The following is a 22490-nucleotide window of genomic DNA, read 5'->3' on the forward strand; positions in this document are numbered from 1 at the left end:
TAAATATAGCTGCTCACTTACATAATTACAAATAACTGGTTTCCCAAGAGCAAAACCCTCTCACCTGTCTCTGATGATCCAGATCTGCTTTATTACCAATTAAAATCATTGGAAACTCATCACGATCCTTTACTCTGAGAATCTGTCTTTGAAACTTATAGATTTCTTCAAAACTAAAAACAAAAACAAATTCATTAATTTGGTCAAATATCAGAATTCAGACTCCCCTGTCCCATTTAGTACTTTCTTACTTTTCCTTTTCCTATACAAACAAGAATGCAAATTTAATGAACAGTGAGCTAGACATGAACAGGAGAGATCTACAGTTAAATATTGATACAAACCTGCCTCTGTCTGTGACTGAAAAGACCAAAAGGAAACCCTCGCCAGTTCTCATATACTGTTCTCTCATAGCTCCAAATTCCTCTTGTCCCGCTGTATCCAGAACTAAAGAAAAAACAAGAAATGTAATGATGTTCATGTGTTCATCTCTCAAAAATGGCTCCCTCACATGGGCAGGCCCAGTTACTGTGGATCCTTTGGAAAACATCACACTTGGTACAATTTTTTAAACAGCATTCCCCTTTTAGTACTTTATTTTCAATGCTAAAGACAAATGTATTCTAATGGCAGACAGTCGCAGAGTTATCTTCATCAGTGCAGGTTGATTTCGTAGTTAGAATACATTAGCATAGCAATGACAAGGTTATAAATATCAAATTCATATAGGCAGACAGAGTCAGATAACTTCTGAAGTCACTTGGATGTTTACCTCCTCTATGAAAAGAACTGAAAAAGATACCTGTAAATTCAAGAAGGAAATGCTGGTGCACCCCACCCCCCAATACCATACTGAATGTACAGGTGCTGAGGTATTCATTGATCTCTGTGAATAAAAGAATCATACAAGTTAAAAGAACAGCCCTTTCTCTTGTGGAGGAGTGGAATGTTTAACCAAGAACAAAACACTATTTGCTAAGGCCTCTGTGCTATAAACTCTAAGCAAGTTAGCAAATATTGAAGCTTTTCTATATTTACTTCACCTGTTTTAGCCTTCATCAAAATGCAGGAAGAGCCAAGACCTCGTTTGTTTTTTCCCCAAATGTCCCAATAAACCCAACTTTAACAAGTTACAGTGACATGACTAATTTTACCTGCTCTCAATCCAGTTATTGTTTTACATTACATTTAAATTGCCTAACATGTAGATTCATCAATTAAAACTAATGAAAAAGATGAACTTATATTCAAGATCATCTAACATTTCAACTGTAGGTATTTAACCTAGCAAAACTTCAAAGCTTACTTAAAAAAATATGATACATGAACCATTGAATAAAAGAAGCTTACTTACTGTCTAGCCGGGCTGCCCGGTCATCTATCACACACTGCTTTGTGTAGGAATCCTCGATGGTTGGATCATAATCCGTTACAAAATAAGACTGTAAGAAAAATAACATAATTTTAAAATTTATGCTTACTTGCCCAAGTACCAACATAACTTTACCCAGAACTCATCAAAATATTTTTACTGTATTAAAGTGTATCCTACTATGTCAATTCCCTATTGAATGAAATCTATTCACAGCAGCTTCCAAGTGGAGAAAGGATACTAAACATCTCTGAATTTTCACATCTGAAACATGTAAGAAGACTGTAAAAGCTCTACTGCAGTTTTTTTCCATTTTTCGTAATTAACTTACATACAAGTAAAACTCTGGATTTCAAGTTCCAGAAAAACTAGAAACACACCTATAGCTGTAATTCAGGTCTATCTCCAACCCAAAGGCAGGCATCAGTCCTTAGAACAAACTGTAACAGTTTTGGAACAAAAGAGACAACACGAAGTCTGCCTGCTTCGATGCCTGATCGTCTCTTCACTTTTCTCACACCTTGCCTTAGTTCCCTTTCAGTTGCCTTGTGTATTACCCTAAAGGACATGATTTCAGGATTTTTTTTTAATCTGCATGAATCTCAAACTTATTCTTTCACTGATATTTTTGTTAGTTTTCCAACTATTTCCTCTTCTGTTAGCAAAGCCACCCAACCATCACCTTATGAAGTCATCACCAGAAGGAGGGCAGTTAAGGCAGCAGAGGAAGATGGGAGGAGTCCTAGCAAATCACTTAATGTTTGATTATTACATTTCACAATCTTTTTAAAAGATTTTAAAAAGAAACCAGAAACACGCATCTAAAAGACAACTGATTTCCCCTTCATCCAGAAGGGCGCTGCCTAGGACACTGATGTCAGTTCTGAGTGTCTCCCTTACTCTCCCTCTTGACTGGCCTCCTCAAAGCCTATTTTGCCACTAACTCATCACAAAATCTGAGGGATGACTTGGAGGAAGGCAGCTTAATGCTAGAAATGAGTGCTGAAGGTGTTCAGTCATTCTACAAGCAAGGGCTCCTGGAAACTGGACCTGCTGGCTCCAGGGACACATCGTTCTGAAGAGACAACCCTGCATGGTGAGCTGTGCACAAACCAAAAAGCTACTTAAAAGCAAGCACTCTGAACAGGGCAGCAAAGAAACTCCTCGTATGGGGGCAGAGGGGGAGGGGACAAGGACTAATCTGCTTGCTACCCTGACTTTACATATTTATTTTAATTTTAAATGATACTTCCTATTTTTTATTTGTATTTTTGGAGTAACTTTAGTTATATAGAATTTAGCTGTAATTCTATTTCCCTTTTGGTGGCTTCATTTAAATGATCAAATGGCCAACATCAGTTGGATCATCAAAAAAGCAAGAGAGTTCCAGAAAAACATCTTCTTCTGTTTTACTGACTACACCAAAGCCTTTGACTGTGTGGATCACAATAGACTGTGGAAAATTCTTAATAACATGGGAATACAAGACCACCTGACCTGCCTCCTGAGAAATCTGTATGCAGGTCAAGAAGCAACAATTAGAACTGGACATGAAATAACAGACTGGTTCCAAATCGGGAAAGGAGTATGTCAAGGCTGTTTATTGTCACCCTGCTCATTTAACTTAAATGCAGAGTACATCATGAGAAACGCTGGGCTGGAAGAAGCAAAAGCTGGAATCAAGATTGCCAAGAGAAATATCGATAACCTCACATATGTAGATGACACCACCCTTATGGCAGAAAGTGAAGAGGAAATAAAAAGCCTCTTGATGAAAGTGAAAGAGGAGAGTGAAAAAGTGGGCTTAAAGCTCAACATTCAGAAAACGAAGATCATGGCATCTGGTCCCATCACTTCACGGCAAATAGATGGAGAAACAATAGCAACAGTGAAAGACTTTATTTTTCTGGGCTCCAAAATCACTGCAGATGGTGACTGCAGCCATGAAATTAAAAGACGCTTACTCCTTAGAAGAAAAGCTACAACCAACTTAGAGAGCATATTAAAAAGCAGAGACATTACTTTACCAACAAACGTCCATCTAGTCAAAGCTATGGTTTTTCCAGTAGTCATGTATGGATATGAGAGTTGGACTACAAAGAAAGCTGAGTGCTGAAGAATTGATGCTTTGGAACTGTGGTATTGGAGAAGACTTTTGAGAGTCCCCTAGACTGCAAGGAGATCCAACCAGTCCCTCCTAAAGGAAATCAGTCCTGAATACTCATTGGAAGGACTGATGCTGAAGCTGAAACTCCCAATACTTTGGCCACCTGATGCAAGAACTGACTCATTTGAAAAGACTCTGGTGCTGGGCAAGATTGAAGGTGGGAGGAAAAGGGGGACAACAGAGGATGAGATGGTTGGATGGTATCACCGACTCAATGGACAGGAGTCTGAGTAAGCTCTGGCGGGTGGTGATGGATAGGGAAGCCTGGCATGCTACAGTCCATAGGGTCGCAAAGAGTCAGACATGACTATGTGACTGAACTGAACTGATTTTTTTTTTTTTTAATTACCAACAGGAGGGGCTTTGAGTAGAAAGCCATTTCCATCACCACCCCATCCCCATTTTAAAATAAACAGATATCAAAACAATCTTTGAACTGACTCTCTGGAACCCACATCTCTTCTAAAAGTAAATACAACTGGCAACATATTCTTTGTACCCACTATTCTAAACAACACAGAAAGCAGTCTTTCACCAAACAACCTGGATAAAGCACAGTATTTAAATCTTAAGTTTCCTGAAACATGTTTCTCCACAGTAACCTGACACTTGCTGCCATGCTTTTATCTTGTAAAACCTAAGCTTCGTTGACGACTCCCAAGTTATCCCTTAATGTGCCAAAATGACCCTCCCAGTTTGTCTGAAAACACAATGGACAAATATTAAGTATATTTTTTTCAAATGTTCAAGTCATGTATGACTTCCGCTGTGATGGGTTTCTTTGCATTGTGATACCAAATTAAGAAAATAACACATATAGAGGACTGTTGGTTTAAGCAACGCTGAGGACAATTGTTTTTCCTTTCTGTGACTATGGAAGTTACATATTTTCTTTAGATGTCTTGGCTCTTGAAATACAATCTTAATGTTATAAGAATTTTGCCTCTTCACCAAGACTGGCATGCATTTATCCCACTCATTAATGTTTAATATGAGTTAACTGTTGCAATTTCTGGGTATTTAGGTCTACATTTCATCTTTGCTATGTCCTATTTTCAAAATTTGCAGAGACCTTGCTATATATAGATTTTAAAGAACCATCTTCACTAAAAGCATCATCGCCCCTCATAAGAGATCCATCTTAAGGAACATTACTCTGTTACATAACCAAAGACCCATTTCCCTCTCACAATTCTAATAAGCCACAGGTCATAATGCGCCTAAAACTAGCATTCATCCTGTGCAGGTAGGAAAGATAAATCATCACCTCCTATCCCAAAGACTTAATATTTTTGTTACTTAAACTTGGGTCCCAGATATTTGAGGCAGCAGATCACCAACAGGAGATCAGTCTCTGGTGATGGAGAGTGCTGGATTTAATTCTAACTCTACTACTTTCTAGCTGTGGAACCTAAGGCAAATTACCTCTTTAACCTTCAGCATCTGTAAAACAGGATAGTAACACAACCCCATGGAAAGGATAAAATGAAGTAAAGAATATAAAGTGCCAACACACACTGATGACTAATAAATGTTGGTCAGTGTATTGTTCTGTCATGTAGTTAAATGGTATGAATTAGAGTTTTTATTCAACTGAAAACATGACCTAATACCAGGAACGGCTATTGTAATTCCAATCCTAGTTATACCAGACTAGACTTGTTTTCCAAAATGCTGTGAATCAAGATAAAAGCTCCCCATCTGAAGTTCTGGAAATATTTCTTTGGACTTCAGCAGTAATTACACAAGTATATATAACACATATGTAAAAACTCATCAAGCTGTACATTTAAGATATGTGCATTTTGTATGTGTACAAACTACTCCTCTATAAAATATATTAATGGTTCCCCGTTGTTTCTAGGAATCAGCACTTTCTTTACACAGTTCACAAAGCTCTCCAGTTTGATGTGTGTTGTTCACCAAAGTGGTATCCTTCACTACCTGAATCCCTTCTGCCGATTGCTCTTGCTCTTGGTTTCATTCACTTGTTCAACAATCATTTATGGGGCATCCCTGGTGGCTCAGATGGTAAAGAATCCGCCTGCAATGCAAGAGACTTGGGTTCGATCCTTGGGTTGGGAAGATCCCCTGGAGGAGGACGTGGCAACCCACTCCAGTATTCTTGCCTGGAGAAACCCATGGACAGAGAAGCCCGGCAGGCTATGGTCCACTGGGTTGCAAAGAGTTAGACATGACTGAGCGACTAAGCACAGCACAGGGACAAGGTCCCTACTTACACAGGAACCCACTGCTTTTTACACACCTAGCAACTGTGTTGTAATTGGGACAAGGGGAATGGGGAGTATTAAAGGTATTGGCCAAAGAACAGAAATTAGCAGGAAATGCCAGTAACATGCTTGTTCAGAAGGCAACCAAGTGTAAGCAGGTAATGCTGCAGGAATACATAGTAACTGTGTGTGCCTTCACTTATAGAGTCCCAGCAATTGAAGAGAAAACAGTCTCTCCCCTGAGGCTGAAAAACGTTACCAACAGCCCCAGACAGATATTTTGTAGCAGAAACAAGGCGAAAAAATACAGTCTTGCATTGTGGAAGACAGCAGAGGCGCCGGAAGGGCAGTGGACTATAGAGTTCAGCCCACTGAAAGGAGGAGTGAGAGTCACAGGTGCAGAAAGCAGTATGCTTTCCTGAAATCACAGGAAAAGATGCATGGAGAAGGATCCCAACTAGAAAGAAAGGAATACCTCTTTTCAATAGGTGAGATGCCTTCCAGGTAATAAGAAGGGCAAATGTGGACCTAAGTCTCTTTAGGGTTGCTCGGAATTATGGAGAAAAGCTTAAGATTAGGGAAGCTGTCCCATTCAGACAGGGAGATTTTCCCTGATAAAATATGGTCTGAGTAGGACTGTCCAAACCATAACAAATAGTGATAGCTAGCGATGTTTTTCCTGCCGCACAATAAATAGAAGCTCTACTTAACTTAAGAGAACTGCCACTTCATTCTTTTCCCATTCAAACGAGCTGCCTTAAGGAAGATAAGGAGGGGACTGGGAGGAAAGAAAATAAGCTGATGTAACTTCTGCAATTAGTGGCAGAAGTGATAAGTCACTCTCCAGGCACCAAGGTCCTGGTGAAAATGCAATTCCCAAACACTGCCACGGAGCGGTGCCTGGTCTACACCCTGGGACGGGTAATGAATTTCCTGGAGAATTTGGGAAACTCAGAAAACCCAGCTCACTGGTTCAAGTCCAGTGAGCTTAGACCTAAGGTGCCACTGGGGAGCTGTAAACAAGTGCCAGGGCATTTCTGAGCACAGCAGTGTTCTTCGGAGTCCTCTAAACTCACGGGGTACAGAAAGAGGAGGGGAAAGGGAGACAGCAGGGGAAGGAGACTGGTTAAACAGTGTGGGAAAACCTCGACAACTCCCGAATCTGGGTAATGTGTATACAAGAATATATTATAGTGATCACTATATAATTATACACTGCATATATTATTAAAAAAATTTTTTTAAATCTGGTGGTAGTACGTTAAGTACTACAGGAAGGGTCAAATCAAAGGAAGAATATACTAGATCCTTTTTAATCCTAAGCTTTCCCCTCACTCTACTCAAGACCAACTAACTCACCTAGAAACCTGATGATTTTTTTTTGGTCAGAATATCTTGTAGTTCTCTTTATATTTTATTTTTTCTCTTTTACTGTCCACCATTCCTTCAACCTGACTGGAATACAAGCTCTATGAGGACAGATTTTTGTCAGAGGTAGAGTGGACTTGCCTAATGTTTAAAGATCAAATGGATCCAGCACTAAAATCAAGTTTCCAGGCTTTCTGGCCAACACTCTTGCTCTACTCACCCTCTCTGGAGGTAAAGCCCACTCATTTTCATCCTCCATTCCTGCTTCCACTGCTCCCATTTTTTTTAAAAAATGAAATATCCTCAATCAATAACAGGAGTCATCATTTATTAAGCATCTGCTTTGTGACATGCAGTTTAAAAATGATACACATAAACTTTTCCTAAAGATTCTTCAGATATGTATTTCCCTCTTAAATTTTTAAGTGAGGCACAGACTACCTTTTCCAGGTCACCCAGCTAGCTAATAAGGAGAACTATGATTTAAGTTCAGGTCTTATCCTAATGAATGCTTTAGAATTCTTGCTATTTAATATAATTCATAAGATTTCAAATCTTTTATTCCTTTATTGGCCTATAAAACAAGGAGTAAAAGTACCAGGAAAAATACGAAACAAGGAAAACCGAGACTAACAACTACACGGTTCCATTCTTTCCTTTCTTGTGGTCCTGTTCACCTCCGCCCTGTATACATGGTATACATAAAGCTTGATATGTATATATTTCCAAATCACAACTTTTAACAGTAAGACAGTATATTCAAAGTTGGGAAAATCCAAACTATCCTCACCTTAAAGGGTAGGAGGAATTCAGAGCATATTGAGGTCGTTTTCTGGTTAAAGAGTTGGAGGCCTTGCAAAAGAAAGTAAGTGGTTTGGGGTTCGGTTAGTATTCCCATCTTACAGTCAAGGAAACTGAGGTTCAGGCAAGTTAAATGAGGTGCTCCAGTTTCCCACAGCTGGTAAAGGGGGTAGCACTGTATTCTGGTCCGTCCGACTTGCACCTCCAGCTCTTCCCACTTCACCCTACTGCCTCCCTGCACATCAGGATCCTTGGCACAGTGGGCCAGGATGAGCAGGAAGAGGAGAGCGGCACACACGGCCTCACTGGTGATCGCACCTCTCCAGTCCCTGGGGCAGCTCTGAGCAGCCCTCACCCCTTCCTTTCTGGTTTGCCTTTTCCCTCATCCTGAAGTGGGCCCTGGAATATGCCCTCCTTAAATCAGCCTTGTTCTCAACTCTTTTCTGTTGAGAAAATGGGCCTTAGAGATGTTAGAGATGTATACCTCCTAATTGCTCATCTTTTCATGTTTGTATATATGTGTTAGTCGCTCTGTCATGTCCAACTCTTTGCAACTCCCTGGACTGCAGCCCATCAGGCTCCTCTGTCCATGAAATTCTCCAGGCAAGAATACTGGAATGGGTAGCCATTCCCTTCTCCAGGGGATCTTCCCAACCCAGGGACTGAACCTGGATCTCCTGCATTGCAGGCAGATTCTTTACCACCTGAGCCACCAAGGAAACCCAGTATATATGAATGTGTGTACATATGGATGTATAAATCAAACACTGAGCTAATAAACTCAGTGTATTATAAGCAGAAAACTTTCTTCAAAGCCCTTCTGTGGGTAAGCTTTTCCGTGCAATTTAATGAGATCTGAGGTAAATCTCCTAATTTTTTCTAATCGTTCAATTATAAATGCTTTTCAATTACTTTCAGCCCAAAGAACATTATGGTTTCAATAATTAAGGTGGCCAGTCAGCAAGCGAAAAGATGTTCAATATCACTAATTATTAGAGAAATGCAAATCAAAAATACAATGAGGTACCACTTCACACCAGTTGGAATGGTCATCATTAAAAAGTCTACAAATAACAACTACTGGAGAGGTCTGAAGAAAAGGGAAACCTCCCATACTGTTGGTTGGAATGTAAGTTAGTACAGCCACTGTCAAAACAGTATGGAGGTTACTCAGAAAACTAAAAATAGAATTACCATGTGATCCAGCAATCCTACTTCTAGGAATATACACAGACAAAACTATAATTCAAAAAGATACATGCATCCGTATGTTTATAGCAACACTATTCACAAGAGCCAAAAAAAACACAGAAACAACCTAAATGTCCATCAACAGGTGAATGAATAAAGAAGATGCAGTACATATATACAATGCAATACTACTCCGCCATAAAAAAGAATGCCACGTGCAGCAACATGAATACAACAAGAGACTATAGCACTAAGTGAAGTAAGCCAGAAAGAGAAGGACAAATACTATATGATATCGCTTAAATGTGGAATCTAAACTATGGCACAAGTGAACCTATATACAAAACAGAAACAGGGGCTTCCACGCTGGTTTCAGTGGCTAAGACTCTGAGCTCCTAATGCAGGTGGCCCACGTTCGACCCCTGGTCAGGGAACTAGATCCCACATGCCGCAACTAAGAACCTCCTTCTCATGGCGCAATGAAGATCGAAGGTCCTGTGTGCTGCAATTAATACCCTGTGTGGCCAAATAAATAAAACATTAAAAAAAAAAAAAAAAAACAGACTGAGAGACTATAGACTTGTGGTTGCCAAATGGGGGCAGGAGAAAGGCTGGGAATTTGACGTTGGAAGATACACGATTACATTTAGAATGGATCAACAAGGTCCCAAAGTACAGCATAGGAAACTATATTCAATATCCTATGAAATCATAATTTGATGTTGTTCAGTCACTCAATTGTGTTGGATTTTTTGCAACCCCATGGACTGCAGCACGCCAGGCTTCCCTATCCATCACCAACTCTCCGAGCTTGTTCAAACACATGTGCATTGAGTCAATGATGCCATTCAGTCATCTCATCCCCTTCTCCTGCCTTCAATCTTTCCCAGCATCACCCGACTTCTAATGAGTCGGCTCTTCCCATCAGGTAGCTGAAGTATTGGAGCTTCAGGCTCAGTATCAGTCCTTCCAATGAATATTCAGGTTTTATTTCCTTAAGGATTGACTGGTTTGATCTCCTTGCAGTCCAAGGGACTCTCAAGAGTCTTCTCCAGCACCATAGTTCCAAAGCATCAATTCTTAGGAGCTCAGCCTTCTTTAGGGACCAACTCTCACATCCATACATGACTATTGGAAAAATCGTAACTTTGACTAGACGGACCTTTGTTGGTAATGTGTCTGCTTTTTAATATGCTGTCTACGTTGGTCATAGCTTTTCTTCCAAGGAGCAAGTGTCTTTTTATTTCAAATCTGCAGTGATTTTGGAGCCCAAGAAAATAAAGTTCATCATTGTTTCCATTGTTTCCCCATCTATTCGACATGAAGTGATGGGACTGGATGCCATGTTCTTACTTTTTTGAATGTTGAATTTTAAGCCAACTTTTTCACTCTCCTCTTTCATCGAGACTCTCTAGTTCTTCTTTGCTTTCTACCATAAGGGTGATATCATCTGCATATCTGAAGTTATTGATATTTCTCCTGGCAATCTTGATTCCAGCTTGTGTGTCATCCAGCCCGGCATTTCGCATGATGTTCTTTGCATATAAGTTAAATAAGCAGGGTGACAATATACAGCCTTGATGTACTCCTTTCCCAATTTGGAACCAGTCCATTTTTTCTTGACCTGCATACAGATTTCTCAGGAAGCAGGTAAAGTGGGCCTGGTATTCCCATCTCTTGAAGAATTTTCCACAGTTTCTTGTGATCCACACAGTCAAAGGCTTTAGTGTAGTCAATGAAGCAGAAGTAGATGTTTTTCTGGAATTCTCTTGCTTTTTCTATGACCCAACGGATGTTGGCAATTTGATCTCTGGTTCCTCTGCCTTTTCTAAATCCATCTTGAACATTTGGAAGTTCTCAGTCCCCTTACTGTTGAAGCCTGGCTTGGAGAATTTTGAGCATTACTTCGCTAGCATGTGAAATAAGTGCAACTGTGAGGTAGTTTGAACATTCTTTGGCATTGTCTTTCTCTGGGATTGGAATGAAAACTGACCTTTTCCAGTCCTGTGGCCACTGCTGAGTTTTCCAAATTTGCTGGCAAATTAAGTAAAGCACTTTCACACCATCATCTTTTAGGATTTGAAATAGATTAGCACGAATTCTATTGCCTCCACTAACTTTATTCGTAGTGATGCTTCCTAAGGCCCACTTGACTTCGCACTTCAAGATGTTTGGCTCTAGGTGAGTGATCACATCATCATGGTTATCTGGGTCACTAAGATCTTTGTTATATAGGTCTTTTGTGTATTCTTGTGACCTCTTAGTATCTTCTGCTTCTGTTAGGTCCATACCATTTCTATCCTTTATTGTGCCCATCTTTGCATGAAATGTTCCCTTGGCATCTCTGATTTTCTTGAAGAGATCTCTAGTCTTTCTCATTCTATTGTTTTCCTCTATTTCTTGCATTGATCATTTAGGAAGGTTTTCTTATCTCTGTGTGTCTGTGAAACTGCTTGCTCTTCTGTGAACCCATCTGCATTCAGATGGGTTGATCTTTCTCCTTTGCCTTTTGCTTCTCTTCTTTTCTCAGCTATTTGTAAGGCCTCCTCAAACAACCACTTTGCCTTTTTGCATTTCATTTTCCTGGCAATAGTTGTGATCACTGCCTCCTGTACAACATTATGAATCTCTGTCCATAGTTCTTCAGGCATTCTGTCTACCAGATCTAATCCCTTGAATCTATTTGTCACTTCCATTGTATAATCATAAGGGATTTGATTTAAGTCATACCTTAATGGCCTAGTGGTTTTCCCCACTTTCTTCAATTTAAGTCTGAATTTTGCAATAAGGAGTTTATGATCTCAGCACAATCAGCTCCCGGTCTTGTTTTTGCTGACTGTATAGAGCTTCTCCATCTTCGGCTGCAAAGAATATAACCAATCTGATTTCAGTATTGACCATCTGGTGATGTCCATGTGTAGAGTCACCTCGTGTGTTGTTGGAAGAGGGTGTGAAATTATAATGGAAAAGAATATTTTAAGAAGAATGTATGTGTATATCTGAGTCACTCTGCTATACAGCAGATTGTCACAACACTGTACACGAATTATACTTCAATTTCAAAAACTGAAAAAAAAAATTTAGATGTCTAGTACAACGTCTTGGGATTCTCTGGTGGCTCAGTGGTAAAGAATCCACCTGCCAATTCAGGAGATGTGAGTTTGACCCCTGGGTCAGGAAGATCCCCTGGAGAAGGAAATAGCAATCCACTCTAATATTTTTGCCTGGGAAATCCCATGGACAGAGGAGCCTGGCGGGCTGCAGTCCATGGGGTGGCAAAAGAGTCAGACACAACTTATCAACTAAACAACAACACAGTACAACATCTTAATTACATCAGTCAATACTCATCTAAAATTAAAGTTTCTTTCTCTCCGTTCTACACAGAGCTGAGAGTTTTGTGATTGGACTGGGGTAGAGGGATAATTTTGGAGAAGGCAATGGCACCCCACTCCAGTACTCTCGCCTGGAAAATCCTATGGACGGAGGAGCCTGGTAGGCAGCAGTCCATGGGGTTGAAAAGAGTCAGACACGCACTGGAGAAGGAAATGGCAACCCACTCCAGTGTTCTTGCCTGGAGAATCCCAGGGACGGGGGAGCCTAGTGGGCTGCTGTCTATGGGGTCGCACAGAGTCGGACACAACTGAAGCCACTTAGCAGCAGTAGCAGCAGAGGGATATTAAGACCAGTCATCTTCAATTTCCCCGTACTATTATGTATCTTTCCTACTGCCAACAAGACTGCCTCTATCCTGGCTCCTTAGGGGTTGGAAGCTGAAGGAGTAGAGAGAAATAAGGGAGGTTGACAAGGCCTTACCAGTGAGAGCTGATGCCCATGATAACTTTCTCAGGAGGTCCTGCAGGTTTTCCAGAAGAGTACACAAGTGAGACCCTCCACGTGCAATTCTCAGGACATGAGTAAGTCCTGGAACACTCTCAATTCTTGGGGTTCCGAAGGACACCTTCTCCTGACTGACATCATCTTCTAGGCTGCGACACACAGTGTCTCTTTTCAGAAGGTTTTTAAATCTGGTTCCATCCAGAAACTCAGGGGAACCTATTATTGTCTTTTAAAGTGCATACTACTAACTAAACAGTCCTCTTCCTTTCTCTCTGCTCTGCTATCAGTCCACAGATTCGTATACTAATCTTTATGTTCTCCAAACACAAGGGGATACAGGTCAAGCTCTCAGAATGATTCTATTGGAGCTTCCCCCATCATTTGGCTTCAATGAAGGGGGCTTAAGAGAAGCATCCTCTCCACTCCATGGTGTGTAGAGACGGGAAAGGGCAAAGAACACGCCGCTGACGGCTTCCTCTCCAAAAATACCCTTGTCTCAGAACCCTTAATTCTCCACACTTTTACTTCCTGGAAAGTATGGGCTAAATGTGCAAAAGCAATTTAAGGCCATCTTCTATGCAAATCCTTGAAATATGAGGGTCACCAAGCAACTACTGCTTTATTCCCAGTCTTTGAGGCTTCCAAAGAAACTATAACAAGTTAGAGTTCCAGTTAAAACCCTGTTAAATGTGTCCAGCTAGATTTGATGAATCCAAGGCCTGTCTCAAGCTTTTAAGAATTTCTTTGGTGTTAAGCAAGGTACTCTGCACATACATGGTTAGAGCCTCAACATATTTTGCTGTTGGAAAACCCAGTAATTATGAAGGTCATAATGAAGAACTAGGAATCGATTTCTAAGAGCACAGTAAGGTCCTGGTTAGCTATCAGTGGCCTCTGTTTGCTAAAACAGGAGCAGTGCAAATTCCTCTGGTAACACTAGAGAAGACTACAGCAACTTCAGGCAGCTGTAAGCCAGACCGGGCGCTTCCTGGTGTCACTTTTTAACAGCAGCTGTCAAGTCACAGAGAACCTTTGTTCCCTGCAACATCCTCCCTTATTTTGTCAAATGTTTCCAATGTGCTTGATATTCCTGCACTTGAGTACATATTTTTGTTCCTGACTGAAATCAGCATTTCACTTAACATGCATAATTACAGAGATCTCCATAATTTATCCTCCAGAATGCTAATGCAGAATAATAAAAACTACCCTAAACCCTACACTCCTTTTAGCTTCTCTTTAACAAAACTTCAGTCAAAGGTGCTGATTGTCTCACTGTCTAGAGCCACCACGTGCCTTTCATGTGACTTCTGTACAATCTCAGTGATGATATCTACACCTCAAGTGAAGTATGTGGCTGCCAATGAATAGGCCTGGTATGCACTACAAAAAGTATGGTACAAAGTCAACTTACAAACTGGTTATATCACAAAAGTTTGCTTCTAAAGTCTGTTATTTGGTGCTCATTTATTTCCCCAGGGAAAAGTTGTTCCAATCTGTGTTTAGGTCCATAGGCCAGACCACAAAAGCTACCACTGAAATATGGTCCTGAGCCAGTGTTAACCCTGAGTCCTAACCTCTGAAGCAGAGTCATCTGGCCCAAGAAGAAATGGGAAGGGAGTTTTGTTTCCTTTCCCAGAGTACAGAGCCAGCCCAAAGCTACACTTAAAAGGAGGAAAAGCTTGTCAAGGGGCATCCCCATGTACACCCAGCCTCTTCATTCTGCCCCAAGTCCCTATTACTACGCTCTTACCCAGGCTTTAGCCTCCTTCTAAAAACATTCTAGGTACAAAACTACTTGCCTTTCTCCCCACTGTTCCTTCCACTCTCAAAGTAAAACTAGCGATTTCCTCATCCAGAGGCACTAGGCAGACAATTATCAGTCCAAATTAGAGAATGCTGCCAGTATGAGACAGCTCACCCTGACCCTGCAGACGTTTTTTCTTTTCAAGAGCAAAACCAATCTCTAGGAACATTTTCAACACCGGTCAAGAAGAAAAGTTTCAGACTCTGGAGGGAAAACTATTCAGGGGTGGGCAAACCACCATTTCATGATGCCAGTTCCCTATACTCTTCACAGCTTTCATCCTTCCAAACCCAAGGCTTTAAAAGCAGGGAGAAAAAAGAAATGTTTCCCTCTTTCCCCACTCCCCACCACCCTACAACTTTGCCTACCCAATAGGTTAGCTTCATCAGATCACAGAGTTTTCATTCACGGTACCAGTGAGTGATTCTGAAAACTGTCAACAGGAGGAAAAGGGCCGCACACAGCCCTGCCACGGCTACAGCCACGATTCACACACACGAACCACTTGTATGCAAGTCAAGCTCGACTCAGGGGTTGCCTACCTAACCAGATGGTCATCTCTCACTGTTGGCATATTTACAAACCAGTGAGCAACAATAAGCCAGTGGCCTCTATCACAGAGTACGATCAAGTTTATTTCACTTCCCTGAACTTAATAGGTGTTTGCTGTCATTTCTCAATTACTGTAGTCTTATACAGATAACATATAAAGCCTAAATAAAGTTTTAAGGATAAGAATTACCAAAATTTTTAAACTGACCCACTTTCCTGAACACCTTAAACTAACACAATGCTGTAAACCAACTATACTCCAATAAAAGAAAATTTTTAATTAACATTTTTTAAAAGCACAATGATTACTGGCACAGACAAGAATAATAGATAAACAGAGAGAACTATATAAGCCTCACATCATCCCCGTGGGAAATATGAGTAATTCCCAGACATTCTCTTTTTCACACCAAGAAACAAGTTTTTCTTAGTCTTTCAGTTCTTGCCTTGACTGAACCCTGCACTCCTGGAGTTTCCATACCCACCCCTCCTTCCCATCCTCATGACTACTAGTTAGTCAGCCTTCCCTACCTCTAACCTCATGTGGGCCACAGCTGCCTAAACAACATTGTGCTGGCCTCTGTGGGACATTTTAGATGAACAAACTCCTAACCTCCAGGGGCACAAAGCTGTCCAGGCTTAACCTGGGTGCCATCTAGGCATCTTTCTTCTTCATATCCGGGTCTTCCCCACACTGGGAGCCCCTCTGCAGGCTCAGTGCCACCACACAGACCTCAGGGCCATATCAGTTTTAGGCAAGAAGCATTCTCAACTATTACATGGTCCACATTCAGAGTCTCAGCACTGTTAGCTTTGTTAATTGTCTGACCTTGGCACAATACTACAATGCTCATAATTGCTTCTTTTTCATTCCCAAACCCCAGTATCTCCATTTATTCTCCCTTTTAACAGACTTTTCCAATCAATAGGTGTTCCAGTTCATTTAAATTGGGCTTCTTCTACTCTAACTCTTTTCTTATTCTGATGATCTGCTAAGTTACCCACGCTCTTTCTAGAACCAGGGTCTCCTTTTTCTTTGTTTTTAAGAGCATTGTTATAGTTTAGTCACCAAGTCATGTCCAACTCTTTTGTGACCCCATGCACTATAGCTCACCAGGCTCCTCTGTCCATGGCATATCCCAGGCAAGAAATCTGGAGTTGGAGAGAAATCTCGAGTTGGAGAGAAATCTCCAAGGGATCTTCCTGACCCAGGGATCAAACCTGCATCTCTCATTGGCAGATGCGTTCTTCACCACTGAGCCACCAGGGAAGCCCTTTAAGACCATTACTGGGATATAATTCATTTACCATAAAATTCACACCTTTTAAAGTACACTATTCATTAGTTTGTATCAACTTACCAGGTTATGCAGCCACCATCACTAATTCCAGAACCCTTTCACCACCCCAAAAAGGAATCCTATACCCATTAGGAGCCATTTTCCATTTCCCCCATCCCCTGCCATTTCTATGACCACTAAATGACTCATCCACTTTCTGTCTCAATAGCTTTGCCTGTCTGGGACATTTCATATAAATGTAATCATACAATATGTGGTCATTTGTCTCTGGCTTTTTGCACTTAGCATAATGTTTTCAGTGTTCATCCATGCTGAAACATGTGAGTACTTCACTTCTCATTCCTTTTGATGATATGCCATCATATGGATATACCTCACTGTATTTATCTGTTCATCAGGTAATGGACATTTGAGTCATTTCCACGTTTTGGCTATTATGGACAATGCTGCTATGACCATTCACATACAATCTTTTTGTGTGAACATATGTTCTTTTCTTGGGCATATACTAATAGTGGAATGGTTGGATCATATGGTAACTTAATGTTTAGCTTTTTGAGGAACTGCCAAACTGTTTCCCAAAGTGGCTGTTCCATTTTACATTCCCATCAGCAAAGTTCAAGGGCTCTCATTTCTCAAGATCCTCATCATTACTTGTTACTGAAAATGTGTCTTTTTGATTCTATCCATCCTAGTACAAAGCAGTCATCTCTTTACAGTGTTTTTTTTTTTTTTTTTATTAACTTGTTTTATTTATTGGGTTGGCCAAAGAATTCATTCAGGTTTTTTTGTAAGATGTTACGGGAAAACCCAAATGGACTTTTTTGTCAACCCAATATTTATTTGGCCACAGTGTGGGACACAGAGGATCTCAGCTCCCTGACCAGGGGATTACACCTGCTCCTTCTGCAATAGAAGCATGGAGTCTTAACCACTGAACCATCAGGAAAGTCCCTCTTTGCAGTTTTGATTGGCATTTCCCCAATGGAACACTGAACATCATTTTACATGCTTATTGGCCATTTGTGTATCTTTGGAGAAATGTCTGTCAAACTTTTTCCTACTTTAAAACAATCACGTTAATTTATAAAGTCTTCCTGCCAAAAGTTAATCCATATTTCCTAAATCTCAACCATGGGCCAAAGTCCTATTATTCACCAACAATCTGCCACAATTCCAACTTCTATGTATCACATTTGTGGGTAATATCTGCTCCTGTGTTCCAATCAGCAGCACTCTCCTCCCACTATGTGGTGGATCTGCAATTTCCAATGCCAAACCCACTCCCCTAACACCCATCCACACCCTCTCCAACCCTGAACCTCCTCTGCCTATAGGATGCCCTAGCACAGTTCCCTTGTGCCAGTATTTGCAATCACCCTACTTCATCAAATCTAAGACAGCATCAGTTATAAGACCCTCATTATTTCATATGCCAAGAATGAAAAAAAATGCTAAAACTATGGCACCTCTTTCATTATGAAGCATCTCAATGTCAGTACTAAAATGCTGTGTGAGTTAGAATCAATGTGTGAGTTAGAATCAATGAAAGACAGCAGTTCTAGACAACAAGGTTGGTGTTATTCCCACTTTACAGATAGGATCATTGAGACTCGGCAGTTAAGTGACCTGCCAAAGGTCACAAAGTCAGTAGGCTGGTGGAAATCCAAATCCAGGTCTGACTCCAAAGCAATACCGAGCCCATTATACTTCTTTAACCTGTGATATTCACATCAAAGCATACAGCGTGTACCAGTTTAAAAAGAAATGCTGTTACTCTTAAAATGTTACTTTTTTAAATTATAAACTATCGTCAAATAGAAAGAACAGTTAAAAAAAAATCTTATTCAAAATGAAAATATTCAATTTCTATGTTAAGAAAAAAAGGTCTAAGTATGGCAATATTAAAAAAAATACAAAAACATATACTCTTTGATCTACCAATTTTACTTAGAGAAATTTATCCTACTGATACATTTGTGTATAAAAATAACGTTATTGAATTGTTCTTAACTTTTAAAAACTGGAAAAATGTAAAATGTCCTTCAGTAAATGACTGGCTAAATTAAGAAACACTCAATGCAAACAATTTTACAAAGAAAAGTAGAAAAATGACTTCACCTGTTAATATGGAGTAAACCCCATGATATGTCATTAAATAAACACACAGTTTATATATTTGCTTTACATATATAAAACATCTCTGGAAAGATACACAAGAAACTGTTAACTTCAATTACCTGTAGAAAACAAGAGGTTGCTGGGAGACACAAGTGGGAGGGAAAAGTAATTTGTAGGTTTGAAAACTTGAAATATGTGAATGAAAGAGGGAATCAAGGGTAAAGACCCAGACAGATTAAATATCAACCGTTAAGTAACAAAGACACAGCACGGGAGTGTGAGGAAACCTAGATTCTAGTCCCAGCTCGACAACCAGATGAATGTTCTTAGATGAGTCAACCTCTTTCTTGACTTTTAGCTGTAAATGAGGAATTTCCTCTTCATGATCTCTTAAAAGACTCTTTCCAGCTCTCTAATTTTATTATGACATATTTAGCTCCTACAGTGTGTCAAATCTAATTTGCAGGCGCTATTGAAAATGTCTTTAAGTTTGTGGCATAACAATATCAGATCATGAGCCCTAGCTCCTGCTACTTTCTAGCTGTAGGCTTTGCAGCAAATAGCATCACTGACATCATGTTTCATTACTTTAAAGCGGAGGTATTACCTATGTGATCTGGGAAAGGTGATTTAATCTCCTAAAACTCAATTTTCTGACCTATAAGATGGCCATAATAATTCTTATTTGAAAGGGCTACTGTGAAGGTGAAAGTACTTAGCACACTGCCTAGCTCAAAATGGACATCTGAAAGTTGGTTCTCTTCCTCTCCAAACTTAGAAAGTCTGCCCAGCAAGCAGGGAGCTGACCAACTCACTTCTGACTATAATTTTTGCTCCCCAGAGCCTGGGTTGTACTTCCTTTTTCATTTCCTTTCCCCTTCATCCACTGCTACCTATGAATATCCTACACGCCATTTTCATTTCTCATCTCTTTTAGAGCAGAAAAGGAGCCTACAAAAGCAAAATCAGAAGTAAAAGAACGTGATGACTTTTCCAGCTCACATTCTACTAAACTTTTAAAACTTCTATGTGAATCTTCCTTGCTTCACTGACCCACTCAATCTACAGATGCTAGTGGAGCACCTACAATGCATCAGGAGCTGAGGGTAGAATTCTAGCTCTCAGGGGGCTTGCAGTTTTTTGGCAGGTGACCATCAACAAACATTAATATGTCAGAGGTGATAAAAAGTCTGAAGAACTCGGGGGCTGACAGTAGCAGGGGCTAGAGAGGAGGATGTGATACTGCAAACAATGGCTGAGAAGGAGACAGGGACAGTATGACACCTGAGAGAATCTTGGATCAATTGAGGGAATGAGCCATGCTGCTACCTGGGGGTAGACCAGGACATGAATTTGAAGGCAGTGAGGTGAGAGGAAGTGTAACACACTGGAGGAACAGCAAGAAGGCTGGCATGGCTACAGTACAACAAACAAAACAAGTTCACAAAGTTCACAGGGAGGCGGGCAAAAACTTGAAGGTCTTGGTAAGGACTTTGGATTTTACTCCAAGTGAAATGAAAGCCACTAGAGATTCTGATGCTCTAATCTCATCCTATACTGGCCATTGTGCTCCTTCCCAGTCTTACTATATATAATGCACAGAAGGGTTATGATCGTTCCTTTCAAAAAGATTAAGCCAAGATCTGTCCCACAGAGGGTCAATTATGCCTGAAAATTATTCCAACAATACATTTTAAAATGTGCTAAACAGTTTTACAGAAGCATGCCATAAACAGAAGATATCAAGATTGCAAGCTACCGCAGATAACATATACAGATATGCATACACATAAACAAGATGTTCAGGCAGCTTTGTTCTTGTGAAAAACTCTTGATAACTTAAGTGTTGTAACAGGGAACAGTTAAATGAATTATAGTACCTATTGTACCTATAATATAGAAGAATAAACAGCCATGAAAGAGAATGAGGTAAGTCTATGAGTTTCAAGCGTGTCCATTTATGCAACAAGAATTTTGCCACTTTGGACCTGGGACATAGTCCTGAATGAGAATAAAACTGACATGTTTCTGACACATGTGGGACTTACATTTTAGTGTAGGAGACAATATATAAACAAGTAGAATGAAAGCAACAATTTTTGAAGTACTACCAACCCCCCCCCAAAAAAAGACTCCCCTGAATACATAATGGGTGTGGGAGAAGTACTTTTATAAATTACACTGTCAAATATTATAGCTATGGGTCTATAGCACAACTAAACTTTAAAAAACTATCTGAATGAGCCTGAATTGCTACTGTTTTATCCTAATAACAATAAGAACTAAATTCCTCATGACCTTCATATCTCAAAATGGGAGAGGAGGAGGACAGAATGCTCTTAGAATTTCTCTCCAAACCAACCACATGCCAGGAGGCTGGGTCAGCACTTCTCAGAAAGTGGCTCTGTCTAGTCACACCAAGGACCACCCTTCTTACTTTTGATTATTTAACCCCATTTATCCACCCAGCAATTCTCAGTAGTTTCCGTAAAGTCCCTCCTTGTGGCGCACAATTTTAAATCAGACTAGATCACTGGATAAATTTGAACTCTTTTAAGTGGAGACAGGCATGATTCAGATCAAAAAGAACCATATAAACACTCATCTTACAAAAATGCCCAATATGTAGGTTTAAAAAGTCGAACTAAATGGCCTATGTTCACAGAACTTAAGACTTTGCTCACATCATTTAAAGGCACAAATTATAACTTGTCTGTATGTGTACAGTCTAATTTCAGTGAAAGATGCCACATCAATTGCAAGCCACATTAAGAGAAAGCAAGCGTGCAGCTAAATTCTGAATCACATTCACATGTGTATAAGTGAGATTCTATGACTGTTATTCCATTAAGTAAAAGTGCAGTGTTATCAGCAAATTTACAGTGTACTATAGTGCTTATAAGCAAACTCAGAAACGGGTTTACTCACTGTAGTGGGTTGAACTGCAGCACCCAAAAAGGTATATTTAACTCCTAACAATTGATATCTGTGAACGTGACCTTATTTGGAAATAGGTCTTTGCAGATTCAATTCAGTTAAGGATCTCCAGATGAGATCATTCAGGACTTAAATCCAATGACTGTGTCTTTATAAGAGAAAAGAGAAGAAGATTTGAGAAGAGAAGACCCAGACGGGAAGACCACCTGAAGGTGGAGGCAGAGGTCAGAGTGAGGCATCCACAAGCCAACGAATGGCTATGGGTTGCCAAAAATCACCAGAGGCTGGGAGAGAGGCAAGAAACCGATTCACCCCCGGGGCCCCTGGAACCAACCCCGTCGGACAATTTGATTGGAGGATTTTGTCCTCCAGAATTGTAAGAGAATAAATTTCTATTGTTTAAAACTACAAAGTTTGTGGAAATGTGTTAGAGCAGCTAGGAAAGGAATACACTGACCCATAAAATTTGATCACCCCATTCTTCATTATATTCTGTATGGAGTTCTTAAACCCAGAGGACTGGATGGCAAAGAAGAATTTTTTTTTCCTTCTGCTCACCAGTTATTGGAACTCAAATACTGAGCTGTCTTCACAGTACTGGGACTACAACTTACAGCAAAGATACACACAGACACACAAAATAACTATTTTCATTCTCTAAACTTGAAAGCCTCCATTATTTAACAAAACATGAAAAGTGAAAGAAGGTAAACTGATTTATGTTTCCAAATTCCTTTTAAAATATAATAAGCCAAGATTTTAACAAGTTAATTTTATTATTTTCAATTTAGTTTTTTTTCTT

The 22490-nt window shown here is 40.1% G+C and overlaps 1 protein-coding gene across 1 annotated transcript in view; it reads right to left on the reverse strand.

Annotated features, from left to right (window-relative positions):
- RRAS2 (RAS related 2) overlaps window positions 1-22490 on the reverse strand; it is a 77913-nt gene that overhangs the window by 11975 nt on the left and 43448 nt on the right. Inside the window, exons 2-4 of the mRNA XM_027563343.1 lie at window positions 1355-1442; window positions 345-447; window positions 65-173 (exon numbers count right to left, since the gene is read on the reverse strand). Of these exons, the coding sequence (XP_027419144.1) occupies window positions 65-173; window positions 345-447; window positions 1355-1442 (300 nt within the window). The remainder of the gene's footprint in view (window positions 1-64; window positions 174-344; window positions 448-1354; window positions 1443-22490) is intronic.

Source organism: Bos indicus x Bos taurus, chromosome 15, assembly GCF_003369695.1.
Source record: "Bos indicus x Bos taurus breed Angus x Brahman F1 hybrid chromosome 15, Bos_hybrid_MaternalHap_v2.0, whole genome shotgun sequence".
NCBI lineage: Eukaryota > Metazoa > Chordata > Mammalia > Artiodactyla > Bovidae > Bos > Bos indicus x Bos taurus.